Source organism: Pelodiscus sinensis, chromosome 18, assembly GCF_052426305.1.
Source record: "Pelodiscus sinensis isolate ZL-2025 chromosome 18, ASM5242630v1, whole genome shotgun sequence".
NCBI lineage: Eukaryota > Metazoa > Chordata > Testudines > Trionychidae > Pelodiscus > Pelodiscus sinensis.
In genome coordinates, this window is record NC_143069.1 from 2,968,230 (window position 1) to 2,982,288 (window position 14,059).

Sequence of the window (14,059 nt, forward strand, 5' to 3'; positions counted from 1 at the left end):
GCAGATGGAGGAAGGAGAGCTGGGTCCATATTGGGGGCCGGGCAGGTGGGATGGGGCAGGAACTGCGCACCTCGTCCTAAGCCCCCCTCTCCCACCATGGACCCCTGCCCTCGCCCCCGCTGCTCCCATCCCCTGCATCTGCCCCCCATGCCCCATCTCCCTCCCCCTGCTCCAAGGGGCATCCGGTGGGCCCAGGGCAGGGAGTGGCTGGGTCGGGGGGGGAAGGGGACCCTGTGGGGTGCCACTTGGGCTCAGGGTAGGCCTGGCTGGGTCGGGGGGAGGGGGATCTAGGGGTCCAAGGGCAGGGCTGGCTGGGTCATGGAGTGGCTGGGGCGGGTCAGGGGGGCCCAGGGCTGGATCAGGGAGTGGAAGGGGACCAAGGCAGGGCTGGCTGGGTCAGGGAGTGGCTGGGGGGGTCGGGGAGGCCCAGGGCTGGGTCAGGGAGTGGCTGGGGGGGTCGGGGGGGCCCAGGGCTGGGTCAGGGAGTGGCTGGGGGGGTCAGGGGGGCCAGGGCTGGGTCAGGGAGTGGCTGGGGGGGTCGGGGGGGCCCAGGGCTGGGTCAGGGAGTGGCTGGGGGGGTCGGGGGGCCCAGGGCTGGGTCAGGGAGTGGCTGGGGGGGGTTGGGGGGGCCCAGGGCTGGGTCAGGGAGTGGCTGGGGGGGTCGGGGGGCCCAGGGCTGGGTCAGGGAGTGGCTGGGGAGGGGTCAGGGGGGCCCAGGGCTGGGTCAGGGAGTGGCTGGGGGGGGTTGGGGGGGCCCAGGGCTGGATCAGGGAGTGGAAGGGGACCAAGGCAGGGCTGGCTGGGCTCAGAGGTATTGGGGGAACATCCATGTCTGCCCCCCACCGCACCCTCCTTTCTCTAACCCCCTCCCCCGTCTCCCCACAGAGCTGCCCCCAAGCTGCCCGGGACGTGCCCAGGACCCTCGCGTGACCTCCCCGGTCTCCGGGGGCAGGGTAAGGCCCCATGGGGCAGTTCCCCTCCCCGACAGTTGCCATAGCGACATTGCTGCACCCTGCTCCACAGCCAGCTCCGCGTGGGGTTGGGGGGCCGGGAGGGCACAATGCAGCCCCACAACTGAGCCCTCCGGGGCCGTGCGACAGGGCCCCCCGTGAAGCCACCGGCTCGGCAGCTGGACCCCCAGGGCTCTTATGTGGGGCAGCGGGAGCTTTGGTCCCACTGGCCCAGGGCGAGGGCAGAGGCAGGTTGGGGGGCGGGGGCCATGACTGGGTCCTGCCCGAGGGAGGAGTGCAGGTGCTGGCTGGGGACACAGGGGACCCAGTGGGGTGCCAAGGGCCCCGACCTCCCTGCTTTCCTGCCTGCAAGGGGGCAGCGGTGAGCAGGCAGGGGGGAGGCCATCCGTGGGACTGGACCCCAAACCTCATCCCTCCCTATGGGGCACAAGGCTGAGACCCAGCAGACTCAGCACACCCCATGGCAGCATCCCCACAGAGGAAAGGTCAATGGGGCCAGCTGGGAGTGGGGCGGGGCCAGCCCCCCGGGAAGGAGAGCCACTAGGCAGGTTGTGCCTTCGGGGGGGAGGGGGCAGATGGCTCCAATCTGCTGCCCTCTGCCCCCAATCTCCCCCCAGGGAGGAGCCCAGCAGGCCCCAGCCATGGCTCGGAGCACCCCACATGTGGTCTCCTGAGCTGTGGGGTGAGCGGGATCTGAGGGTGCTCATTGGGTCCTTGTAGAACCCGTCTCACCTTAACAGCCGCCCAGCGCTAAGTTGCAGCCACTTCTGGGGTGGGATGTGTTTACACTGCAGCTTAGGACAAGACGCGGAGGCCCCTCTCCACTGAAAGCAAGGGGGAGGGGAACGGTCTTAGAACTGGCAGTCGTGGGGTGGGGGGGGAGGTGTCCTGCAGCAGGATCCCACCCCCTACCGCTCCCTTTTGTTGTTCCCATCCATGTGTGGAATAAATTTTGTTCTGTGCACACACCACCCAGAAAACAAACCGCGCTCTGGCTTTTGCTAAGCTGCCAGGCGGCTCGGGGATCGCTCCTGAACGGCTGCACGCGGGCGCAGCTTCCAGGGCCCGCCGGCTGAGACGGGGGCTGTGATCCTGCACTGGAGGGGGGAGAAGTCTGCTGAGACCCCCCCTCCCTCCCACTCTCCCAGGCCGGGCGCCAGGCGGTAATAGAGGATCGCTTTATTGGCAGTTGTTTCTAACATACAAATTGGGGCAGGGGCAGGAATTTTAGATACAAAAAAATGTTGGAAATAAAGATAGAAAATCTGCCCCCCCCCCCGCCCCGGCATCGCCTCCTGCTGGCCAGCGCGGGGCATGTGCATTGGGAGCCGAGGTACCAGCGCAGGGAGCGGGGGGGGGGGGGGGACGGGGGGACCCACTGCACACTCAGGGCGTCCGGGCCCTGGGGACTCTCTCACCTGCACTATGTGGCACCAGCCCTTGCACCAGGGGCACGGGCAGAACTCACTTTTCTGCTCCTCCTTGCACCAGGGTTCCGTGCACCTACAACGTGGCACGGCCCCCCCAGCCACCCCCAGGAGATGGCATCACCCCCCCCATAAACCCCCTGGCACAGGCAGCCCCCCCCCCGCCCAGGGCCACCACTGCACCTCTGGGCAGTGCCCACGTGGGGGCGTACCCAGGCTGCACTACAGTGACTGGGGGGAGGGGGGGGTCTGCGACGCCCTCTCCTGGCCCCTCCCTCGGCTCCCGACACCCCCCACTTACATACAGCGGCCCAGCCCCCGGCCTACGCTCTGCACCAGGCATGGGCGGGGGGGGGGAGGGGCAGTGCAAGCCCGTCTGTGCTCCAGCCACCCCAGGCTAAGCCCCCCTTGGCCGTGCCCGCCCCCCGCAACTAAAACAGACAATAAATTAGAGCTCGGACCCCCTCCCCCGCCAGCGCGCTGGGGGCCCCACATGGCAGGCAAGCAGCACCCCACTTCGCTCCTGCCCCCGGCTCCCCAGGCTGGGCTCCACTGAGGGTCACCGCACCTGCAGCAGGGGGCGCTGCTGCGTCCCCCCCCCATTAGAGCAGAGGCCCATGGGGATGGAAAGCTCCCCCCGCAGGGTAAGAGCCCCCCCTTTTTCCTCTGCTGAGCCCCCCTGCCGTTGGCCTCCCTTCCAAACATGGGGCACCTGGCCTGCCCCCCCCAGACCCACAGACCAGGCATGAGGGGGCCAGGCCTGGCAGACAGCTGGGGGGGGGGGGGGAGATACGAGATGGCAGGCGCTGACTTAAGCGGAGCCCCCCAGCACGGGGGGAGGGAACGTGCCCCCCACGGGCTGCCTTGCGCCTTGTCCGCCCTTGGAGCGCCCCCCTAAACAGCCCAGGGGCCCCCCCATTTTGCAGGCAGCTGTGGTCCCATTAACTATTTCAGCCCCCGGGGGGTGTCCACACCCCCAAGCTCCCTGCCCTCAGCAGCCCCCTGTCCCCCAGGGAGTCCCCACGTCAGGGCTGTTGTGCCCAGCAGCAAAGCAGGGGCCAGGGGCAGCAGCAGCCATAGGCGCCCCCCCCGTTTACCAAGGGGGGTGCCCCATATCCCGGCTGGGTGGGGGTCGCCCGCCCACCCCCACAGTCAGTTCCGTAGCAGGGGGCTAGGCCCCCCCCCGCTCACAGCTCAATTTCAAAGGTTTTCTGCAAGTCTCCAGCAAAGGGGGTGGCTGGGTCGGGCCCCCCGGGGGGCTTGGCCCCCAGCGCCACCCACTGGGCCTCGAAGGGGTCTGGGTCCGGCCCAGGGCGGGCGGCGGCGGGCAGAGAGGCCGTGGCCCCCGGCTGGCCTGACTCGGGGGGCCAGGGGGCACCACCGGGCTTCGGCCGGGCCTGGGGGGGAGGAGGCAGCACGGGGCCCAGCAGCGCAGGGGGGAAGGAGCTGACTTTGCCCCCCGAGTTCGAGGGCTGCAGCTGGGCCGCGGAGCAGAAGGCGTTGGCCACCATCTGGGAGGGGGTGATGCCCACCACGGGGATGCTGGGCGTGGCGTAGGGCCCGGCCGGCGGGTAGCCCCCCACGGCCACGTAGGCCGGCTGCAGGTGGGGCGGGAGGAACACGCCCATGGGGGCGGGCGCCGCGTCGTAGCTCAGGGCGTAGAGGGGCAGCGTGGGGGGCAGGGCCGCCACCGCTGGGGCCGCCTGCTGCACCTTGGCCGCCTGGGCCACCTCCTCCAGCCAGCGCTCTGCCTCCGACGGGGTCCGCTTGTGTCCGGGCTGGAATGGGGGGGCCTGCGGGGGACCCCCTGCCGCGGGCTCGCCCCAGGCAGCCGGCCCTGCAGGCGAGGAGAGAAACCAGCGCAAGTGAGCGACCCCGGGGCCTACACCAGGGCAGGGCACTCGCTGGGACGTGGCACCGTGCACTGGGGGCTCCGGGTGGGCGTGGCACCGCCTGGGAGGACTCCCAGGGGCGTGGACACTGGGCGCAACAGTATGTGGGGACGTGGCCCTGTGTAGGGGAGGACTCTCAGGGGCACGGCCCACTGGGCGCAACAGTATTTGGAGGCCCCGTGGGGACGTGGCACAGTGTCGGAGAGGACTCCCAGGAGCGTGGAACACAGGGTGTGGCACACTGTATTGGGGCTCTGCGGGGGCGTGGCACAGCATAGGAGAGGACTCCCAGGGGCGTGGCACACAGGGTGTGGCACACTGTATTGGGGCTCTGCGGGGGCGTGGCACAGCATAGGAGAGGACTCCCAGGGGCGTGGCACATAGTCACACCCTAAGAATATGTGGGAGCTCTGCAGGGGCGTGGCACAGAGGAGGAGGAGAAACCCAGGATCATGTCACACAGGGTGTGGCATTGCGTGGAGGATTCTCAGGGGGGTGGCACACTGGGTGTGACAGTATTTGGGGACTCTGTGGGGACGTGGCACAGCGTAGGGGAGGACTCCCAGGGGCGTGGCACACAGGGCATGGCACATTGTATTGGGGGCTCTGCAGGGACGTGGCACAGTGAAGGGGGAAATCCCAGGGGCGTGACACAGGGCGTGGCACAGTGTATTGGGGGCTCCGCAGGGCACAGCCTAGGGGAGGACTCCCAGGGGCGTGGCACACAGGGCGTGGCAGTATTTGGGGGCACAGCGCAGGGGAGGACTCACCGGGGCACGGCCCAGGGCCGGTACCTTGGGGGAGCCCTGCGGGGGGCGAGGTGGCACCGTCGGCGGCCGTGGGGCTGAAGGGGTCGGCGGGCGGGCGGGCGAAGGAGGCGTCGATCTGGCTGCACAGGGCGCTAATCCCGTCGCTGTCGCCGGGCGGGGTCGACTCCAGCTCCGGCACTGGGGAGGGGCAGAGCAGCGTTGGGGCGGGGGGACGACGCGCCGCGCCCCACCCCCCTCCCGTGCAGCCCCCTCCCCGGGGCAACGCCCCCCCCTCCGTGCTGCCCCGCTCACCGGCGCCCCGGGCCGGGGCGTGGCCCTTGCGCTGGAGCGTGGACGGCAGGTCGTTGAGCCGCAGCGAGAGCTGGCGCTTGAAGGGCGAGTTCTTCTGGCTGAGGGCGGGGAAGCCGCGGAAGGAGCCCTGACGCACCAGCTGCTCCAGGGGCGCGTGGCGGCGCGGGATGGCGTGCTGGGCGCCCCCCTCCCCCTTCTCCGCCGGCGACGTGGCCCCCTGCGGCGGCGAGACGCTGCCCGGCTGGGCAGGGACAGGGGGGGCCGAGGGGGCGGCGGCAGCGGCGGGGGGGGCCTCCGCTGGTGGAGAGAGTCAGGGTGAGACCACCCGTAGATACGCCCCCCGCGCCCTTTGGCCCCGCCCCCCAGCACCCCTTAGCGCCTGCCCACCTCCCCACTCCCCCCCAACTCCCTTCTGACCCTCTGCCCCCCCACCTCAGACTGAGAAATCTGACCCCAACCCAACATGCAAAGGGTGGTCTGGGAGGGGGGTTGGAGAGGGGACAGAGCTGGATAGGAGGGTACAGGGGGGCGGAGCTGTATAGAGGGAGGGCGGAGCCAGTCAAGGGATGAGAGTCTGGGGGCGGAGCCACATGGAGCAAATGAAAGGGGCGGAGCCAGGCAGGGGAATGAGAGTCTGGGGGCGGAGCCACATGGAGCAGATGAAAGGGGCGGAGCCGGGCAGGGGAATGAGCGTCTGGGGGAGGAGCCACATGGAGCAGATAAAAGGGGCGGAGCCGGGCAGGGGAATGAGAGTCTGGGGGCGGGGCTACATGGAGCAGATGAAAGGGGCGGAGCCAGGCAGGGGAATGAGAGTCTGGGGGCGGGGCTGGGGGTGGGTCCCTGTCACCTTTCTTCCTGTCGTGCAGCTGGTGCAGGAGCTGGCGCTGGGCGGGCCGGCCGGCGGCCGGGGCGCGGAAGGAGCCCTCGCGGGCGAAGCTGGTGCGGCTGGCGTCGAAGGAGGCCGTCACCCCGCACTCCTTCTCCCGCTTCTGCTTGCGCTCCAGGCAGGCGGCGAAGGCGCAGCCCACGGCGTGACTCAGTCGCTCGCCCTGCGGGCACATGGCAGAGCCTGGTCAGGGCGGGGCCTTCCCCCGGTGCACACACATGGGCAGGCCAGGGGCACACGCACAGGGAGGTGGGGCCGGCACACACCGGCAGGGCTGCGGGGGGCAGGTGCATGCCTGGGGGAGGGCAGGGCAGGGGAGGCTAAAGATATGCGGGTGGGGCAGGCACACAGGTGTGGGGCAGGGCCATATGGGCAGGGAGGGAGGAAGGGGAGTCTAGGGGCACGTGGGAGACACAGGCGAGGCAGCAGGGGTCTTGGGACGCGTGGGCGGGGCAGGCACACATGCATGGGGCGGGGGCACACTGGCGAGGGGTCGGGGGGGGCGGGCACACTGGCGCGGGGCGGGAGCGGCAGACACGGTCAGGCCGGGCCCCCACCGAGTCCTTGAGGGCCAGGAAGCAGTGGCAGATCCAGCGGCGGGTGGTGCCGTCCCGGCAGATGTAGGAAAAGGCCTTGTCGAAGTTGCGGTCGGGGGCGCAGAACGAAACCTTCTCGATGGTCTGGTCCACAATGAGATCCTGGGGGGGGAGCGGGGGAAGGGGGGGGGGGCGCCATGAGACGGGGCAGCGCCTCCCTCCAGCCCTGCCCCCCCATCTCTGCCCGTGGGGAGACGCTGCAGGGCCAGGGGGCTCCTCCCGCATCCGGGGGTCAGGAGACCGGCAGGACCCCCCGCGGCTCCCTGCTGCCCCCCAGCCGTGTCCCCCCCCCGTGTACCTTCGTTTTGTCGTCCACGACCCGCAGTCCGTCCGCCGACACCCACAGAACCGACTTCACCGTCTTGCGCCCGCTCTGCAACCGGAGGGGGGGGGGGGTCAGCGGGGGACAGGACACCCCCCCCGTCCCAACCTCCGCTGCGGGGCGCCCTGGTGATCCCCGGTCGGGGGGTGCCCAGCGGCCAAGCCCCAGTTCAGACAAGGGAGAAATGGGTTAGACCCCCAAGAGCCCTGGTGCTGGTGGGGGAGGAAGTAGTGCTGGGGGTCCCCAGTGGGGGAGGGGCATCTGGCCCCGGACGTGCCCTCCCTACCCCCCCCCCACTCCGTGCAAGCTGAACTCACTGTTTTCAGCTTCTTCACCGCCTCTTCGCACACGTGCATCCCGCGGGACTCTTCTACCTCAGCATGGCCCAGGTACTGCGGGAGGGAGAGGTCAGAGCGAGCCCACCCCCCCCCGGCGAGAGCCAAGCGCCCCCCCTTGGCTGCAGGACTCCTGGGTTCCCTGCAGGGAGGGGCAAGAGCTGAGAAGGGATGGGAAGTGTGCAAATCCTTGGCACACGCGTGTGTGCGGCACAAGGGAACCACTGGAAACATGGGTGTGCGAGCAAAGTGTGCAACCCCCCACCCTCGGCATATCCACCGGCCCATGCACCAGCTGTGCCCGCTGACCCACGTGGGCGAGCTGAGCATGCAAACCCGTGAGAATGGACTGTGCAGTCCCTTGGCCACGCGTGCGACCCTGGAGCCCGTGCGAGCCGAGCGTGCAGCCCGTGCGAGCCGAGTGTGCCGCCCGTGCGAGCCGAGCGTGCCGCCCGTGCGAGCCGAGCGTGCGAGCCGAGCGTGCCGCCCGTGCGAGCCGAGCGTGCAGCCCGTGCGAGCCGAGCGTGCCGCCCGTGCGAGCCGAGCGTGCCGCCCGTGCGAGCCGAGCGGGCCGCCCATGCGAGCCGAGCGGGCCGCCCGTGCGAGCCGAGCGGGCCCATGGACCTGTGCGTACCAGGCTGAGCTGGGGCACGACACTGCACGTGCGTGCGAAGGATGCCGGCACAGCACCCGGGGGTGTGAGGGGAGGCCTTGCCAGCCTTGCCAGCTCCGGGGACTCCCCTGCCCTGGTGCCACCAAACGTGAGGCTCCCCCCACCCCTCCCGCTGACTCACCCGCACGGGGAAGCTGCACTTGCCCCGGCGCACGGCCTCCTCATCCGCCTGCCACTGGTGGGGCCGGCTGGCTTCGGGCACGTAGGCCGGCTTCTTCCGCCGCAGGCTCTGCCGCAGCTTGTTCATGGTGCAATCGCCCGGCCTGGGGGGGAGACGGGAATCAGCTCCAGGGAGCCCCCCTGAAATACACCTGGGGGCCAGAGTTCTCTCCTGGCTCTGGGAGCGGAGCCTAGTGGTTACAGCAAGGGGCGGGCCAAGACTGCCCCCAGAAGTGGCCTATCTGGACAGACACAGACGGGATCACTCTGCGCTGGGGGGGGGGGGTCTGTGTCCAGCGCCAGCTCCCCAGCTAACAGGGGCCCCCCCCAGAGGGCCCCGGTGCCCCAAGACGGGCAGCCCGCGAGGGGCGGGAATTCGAGGGGCCCCAGGAGAATGGGGCAGCACAATGTAACCCCCTCCCCCGAGGGCATCGGCTGTGGGGCCCCCTCCTGCCCTCCCTGTACCGACCTGGTGCTAGCCCCAGCCCCACACGTGGGGCCCTAGAAGGGCCCGGAGAGGAACCCCCCATCCAATAAGCAGTGAACTGACTGACTCTGCCCTGGGCTGGGGGCAGGACCCCCCCTCCCCCCCCCGTTGTCAGGGGGATGGACTGTGGGGGTGGGGGAGGGCAGGCACAGTGTGGGGGCAGATGGGAGGGGAGGGGCCAGGCCCTTGATTTAAAATCAGCCCCAGACAGGCAGGGTGAGCAGCAGCAGGGCCAGAACAAAAGGCCACAGGGGGACAGGTGGGGGGCAGCCCCATGGTAACAGACCCCCCCAAGGGAGGCAGCTGCCCCGAAGCCGCGAGGGCTCTGACAGCTGGCCGCCCCTCCCCGCGCACCAGCTGGAGCGGGGGGGGGGCCGCACAAACATTTGGCCAAGGGGTTTGTTTCCTCAGCTGCTCCTCTGGCTCCCCCCCCAGCCCCCACACTCTTGATCACCTGTACACAGCCCCCCCCCCCCCTCGGCCTCCCCACACAGCGGGGGCCGGGATTTCCGGGGGGGTGTTGAGCCATTGGGGGGCGCCCCCCCAAGCAGACTATGGGAATCTTCCCGGTCAGCCAGTGTGGGGTGAATTCCCCGGCTCCTGGCGGGGGCTGATCTCTCCAGGGGGACACGGTGCTGCTCACAGGCCAGGCCACAAGGGGCCCCCCGTTTGGAGCTGCAATTCACAGGGGAACTAGCGGGAATCTCATCAACAGCAGGTCAGCCGCAGCACCTGGAGACCCCACAATCACAGGCGGCCCCTCCCCCAGCCTCCGTGCCTGGAGACCCTACAATAACAGGCGGCCCCTCCCCCAGCCACCGTGCCTGGAGACCCCACAATCACAGGCGGCCCCTCCCCCAGCCTCCGTGCCTGGAGACCCTACAATAATGGGCTGCCCCTCCCCCAACCGCCGTGTCTGGAGACCCTACAATAACAGGCCGTGCTGAGCTCCATGCAGCGGAGGGAGGGGGCTGTGATATACACATTTGCCGCTAGCCTCCTGCTGTGGGGCTGGCACTGCGGGAAGTGGGGGCCCTGGTCTCACGGAGCAGAGCCAAGCCCGGGGACCCCTGGTGTTATCTGCCCTTGCCCCCAGCTGTGGGGCACAGCTGTTCCGGAGGCACCGGCGCCCCCTGCTCCTCAGGGCTGGCGCTGTGCTGGGTTTGTGCAGCCCAGGGCCAGGGCAGCCTGCAAAGCCCCTGATCCAGATCCTGCAGCAGAGCAAAGCTTGGGGGTCTCCTTCTCTTGGGGCTCAGCCCCTCCCGGGGCTTCCCCTGGCCGAGGGCGAGACCCCATCTGCAGTCAGAGTTGAGTTCATGCTCTCTGCTTCCTGCCCCACCAAGCCAGCTCCCCTCTCCGACCACCTCCAGGCCGTGCGGGCTGGGCGGCGCTGCCATTGGGCAGGCACCCACCAGGGCATCAGCTCCCGCCCCCCAGCCCCGACCCACATGGGGCCCTTTGGTGGATCAATGCAACCCACGGTCTCCTGGGGAGGGAGCTATGCCAGCTGCAAGGAAACTGAGTCACGGGACATGACCTACTCTGCAGGGACTCAGTAACAGCCTGGAAGTGAACCCAGTAGACCAGGCTCCCCACCCCCCATTCTACCCACTAGACCCCACTCCCCTCCCGGAGCCGGGAATAGAACCCAGGAGTCCTGGCTCCCCACCCCCCATTCTACCCACTAGACCCCACTCCCCTCCCAGAGCCAGGAGAGCCCTGGCGGGCAGGAGGCTCCAGTAGCAGCTGTCTCTTGACGTGGCTCCAACGGATGCTAATAATTCCAGATTATTTCCCAACTTCCTGCCAGCTCCGGGCGGGAGGGGCAGGCGTCTGGGATCCTAGTCCCCCAGCTTCCCCACCACCGGGCTCAGCCAGGCCGGCCTTGGGGAGCTGTTGTAGCCTGGGGTATACGAGGGCTTCCCACCCTGCCCCCCACCAACTGCCCCTGGACCCGGGGCCATGGGAAAGGAACACTCCCAAGTGCACCCCGCTCAGCTGGGCTCCACAGGCCGGCCTGGCAGAGAGCTGGGGCTTTGCACCCCATCGGCAGGGGAAACGCGGCGAGACCCCAGCCTAGACACAGGATGAATCGCAGCCGCCTCTGGGGCGGGGCACAGGGAGGAAGCTGTGTACACAGGCCCCCGGTGCCAAGACGCAGCCGCCTCTGGGACGGCGCCCGGGGCCGCGGGCTGTTTATATGCAACCCGGCACCGAGATGCGGCCACCTCTGGGGCGGGGCCACTGTTTATGCCGCGAGCCTTCCCCTGCTGGCTCCAGGCACGGCGAGGACCTTGCTCCGCAACCGTGAGGGCGGCGTAGAAACCCGGCCCCGGAACAGTCCCTCGGCGCCCTTCCCAGGGATCCTCTGGCTCCAGGCTGCGAGGAGCAGAGAGCCAGCGGCGTGGGAGCAACTGCCCTGGGCCTGCTCTTCGGGAGCACCGGGGAGCCAAGCCGGGAGTCCAGCCGGAGCCCCTAGGCCCACCCCTGCCTAGAGCTGGTCCCATCCTCGAGTCCCAGTTCCCACGGTCCTCCCTCCTACCGCCTCTGTGCTCCTTCCCAGATGCCCCAGCACCAAGCCGCAGGCCCGGCTGGACTTTCCCCAGGGCTGAGCCGGGCCTGGGCGTGGTGGGGCCCTGATCAGTAGCACAACAGCCAAGCCCCAAGTGCCACGGGTACAGGTCTCCTAGGAGCAGCCTGGCAGCTCCATCCACTCCCCCCCCTTCTGAGTCACCGAAGCCTCCAGGGGCCACATGATTAAAGCAGGCCCGGAGGGGGGGGCCTTTGATCATCGCCTGGGATACGCCGCATCCTGGCTGCCCCTGCAAACGCTCTCGCATCCCCCGCCGGCGGCAGCGGCCACCTGTTCCCAGAGCAAACAGGCCCTGGCCCAGGAATGGCAGGCAAGCAGCCAGCGAGCTCCGGAAGGAGGCGGGGGCTGCCCTGGGAGAGCCCCCTTTGGCGTTGGTGTGACCCTGCCAGAGACCAGCCCCTCCCCACCCCGGTCTGTCGACGCCCTGGGCTCCTGCCGCAGACGGACGCGGGCAGGGCACCGGTGCCGGCCTCGGGTGGTTTCTCCCCAGTCGGGCACCGGGGTGCGGCCCGGGAGACCCTACGTCTGCGCTCCGACGGCCACACCCCACTGGCCCTCAAGTTTCTTCCCCCCTGGGCCCAGCCAGCCTCTCGGCCTGGCCTCGCCAGCCCCATGCGCCAGCCCCGGCCCGCGCCACCCATGCCGGACGGGCACCACGAGGCTCCAGGCCCCACGGTCACCCCGGGGCCGCACCAGCGTGGCTTGGATCGATCGCCCAGCCCGCGCCATCTGCCAGCGCCCAGCCCCCCCTCCGCGGCTGCCTCCGGTTTCCAAGGCCCCGAACCACAGTCCTGCCAGATCTGCAAAACGCCAGGAAAATAAATGACACATTTCTCCCCTGCACAGCTCCCTCCTTTTGGGGAGGGGGGGTTCCCCGTTGCCCAGCACCCACAGCCCCCCCTCCTGCTCTGCAAAAACCCAGCAGCCCCCCCTCCCTGCCCAAGGCCTGGACACCCCCCCCCAGGGTTTGCCTAGGGAGGGAGCAATCCAGGAGCCAGGGGGGGAGGGGGGGCACCGACTCCTCTCTCATTGATGTGGCTTTGGAAAAATACCCGGGGGTGGGCAGGCCCCCAGCACGGCACTGCCCCCCCGCAGGAGGGACCTGCCCCTCCCGGCCCAGCGCTGCCCCAGCACGGGGCTGGGGGCGGGATGCCCCCCCCAGCACGGAGGCGCCCAAACCCCTGCGGCCGGTGGGAAGCGGGCTGCGGCCCCCGGCTCCCTGCAGCCGCCCCGGCCCAGGGCAGCTCTCCCGGCCGGGCCGTGCTTACCCGGCGCTGGCTGGCTCCGCAGGCACCGAGCGGCCCCGGCCGCCCCCGGCTCCGGCCCCTGGCTCCAGCGCCGCGCGCGCACACGCCGCCTTCGCCTCCCCGGGAGCCTTCCAGCCGCTAGCCCCGCCCCGCCTCATCAATACGCAAATGAGCCCCCGCACAGCCACGCCCTCCTCCGCGCGAGGGCTTCGGCGCCCCCCCCTACCCCGCCCTTTCCGCTTCGTATTGGCCGCTCCGTCCCAGCTCCTCTCTGGTTGGCCGCGGGGTCATGAATATGCAAAGCGGCTCTTCATTGACCACGCAACCGTCCTCCTTCCCCTCCCGTTATTTACAAACGACCTGTGCCCCCTCCCCGCCTCTTCCTATTGGCCCCTGACTCATGAATATGCAAATAAATCTTCCTGGACTTAACCCTTTCCCTTTTCTTCCCGGCAAGAGACCTTCAGCCCTTTCTCATTGGTCCCCAGGCTGAGGTATATGCAAATATCCTCGCCAGCCTGGCCAAGGCCCAAGGGCTGGCCCCCAGCCTGGGCCCAGGGCTCAGAGGTGACAGTGGGGGGCCCTAGGGGGAGTGTAGCCCTTTTTCTCTGCAAAATGGACCCCCCCCCCGAGCCAGTCCTCATTGCGCCCCTCCCTCCCCATTTCACCCTAACCAAGTCTGCTCCCTGCCCAGAGCAAGTGACAGCTGGGACATTCCCTCCCACCAACACCTCAGAGCTGCCCCCATTTTTATTAGGGGGACTGTCCTGATCCACCCCACTGCAACTCAGAGTCCAGCCCCTATTCCCCCCCCCTTGAAGTCCTGCCTTGGACCCTGTCCCAGCTTGGAGTGCAGCCCCTGCCACACATCCCAGCTGCTCCCAGGCCACATGGCTGGCTGGGCTGAGCCTGCAGGCCGGCCCTCAGCAGCTCCCCGCTTTGCCTGCTGCTCTGCACCCCTGCCATGACCAGCGTGGCACCGCTGGGGGCTACGCACTTTGCATGGCGAGAGCATCATTTGTCCAACACCCCCCCCTCCCCAGCAGCACGACGCCTTATAGGGGGCAGGACTCCCGGCTTCTCGCCCTAGCCCTGGGAGGGGGGGGGGGAGTTGGGGGGGGGTTGTCAGAGGAGGGGGCTAGGAGCCACGACCCCTGGGATCCAGCCCCAGCTCTGGGAGTGGGGTTGCAGGGCTAGAGCAGGGGAGGAAGCTGGACGGATGGGGGGGGGGCAGGCTGTGCCCATCCATCAAAGAAGTTGTGAGCTTTAATACAGGAACCTTGGCCCCCCCGCAGCCCTGTGCCAGAGGGTTGGATGTCCAAGAGCTGGGGACAGGAGTCCTGGCTCCCCCACCCCCAGCACCGGGCCCCTCTAGACCCAACGAACGACCCCACAAGCGGGCGGCTGCGA

The 14,059-nt window shown here is 69.4% G+C and overlaps 1 protein-coding gene across 2 annotated transcripts; it reads right to left on the bottom strand.

Annotated features, from left to right (window-relative positions):
• Positions 1–1,934: 1,934 nt before the first annotated feature.
• Positions 1,935–12,828, bottom strand: NUMBL (NUMB like endocytic adaptor protein). 2 transcript variants are annotated; one of them, XM_089769904.1, is made up of 9 exons: positions 12,671–12,828; positions 8,285–8,426; positions 7,473–7,547; positions 7,132–7,206; positions 6,795–6,935; positions 6,199–6,400; positions 5,352–5,648; positions 5,085–5,237; positions 1,935–4,235 (listed from the first exon to the last, which is right to left on the bottom strand). In XM_089769904.1, exons 1-9 carry the CDS (start codon positions 12,805–12,807, stop codon positions 3,586–3,588), a joined length of 1,872 nt encoding a protein of 623 aa, XP_089626030.1. In that variant the 5' UTR covers positions 12,808–12,828; the 3' UTR covers positions 1,935–3,585. The 2 variants fall into 2 exon arrangements, with proteins under 2 accessions (XP_089626030.1, XP_089626029.1); XM_089769903.1 differs by having other exon boundaries at positions 5,061–5,237.
• Positions 12,829–14,059: the final 1,231 nt, after the last annotated feature.

Coding starts and splice junctions, on each gene's coding strand:
- NUMBL (XM_089769903.1), bottom strand. CDS start 12,807: ATGAGGCGGGGCGGGGCTAGCGGCTGGAAGGCTCCCGGGGAGGCGAAG. Junction 7,207..7,472: donor CGGTGAAGAAGCTGAAAACA/GTGAGTTCAGCT, acceptor CTCCGGTTGCAG/AGCGGGCGCAAGACGGTGAA. Junction 6,401..6,794: donor TCCTGGCCCTCAAGGACTCG/GTGGGGGCCCGG, acceptor ATGTGCCCGCAG/GGCGAGCGACTGAGTCACGC.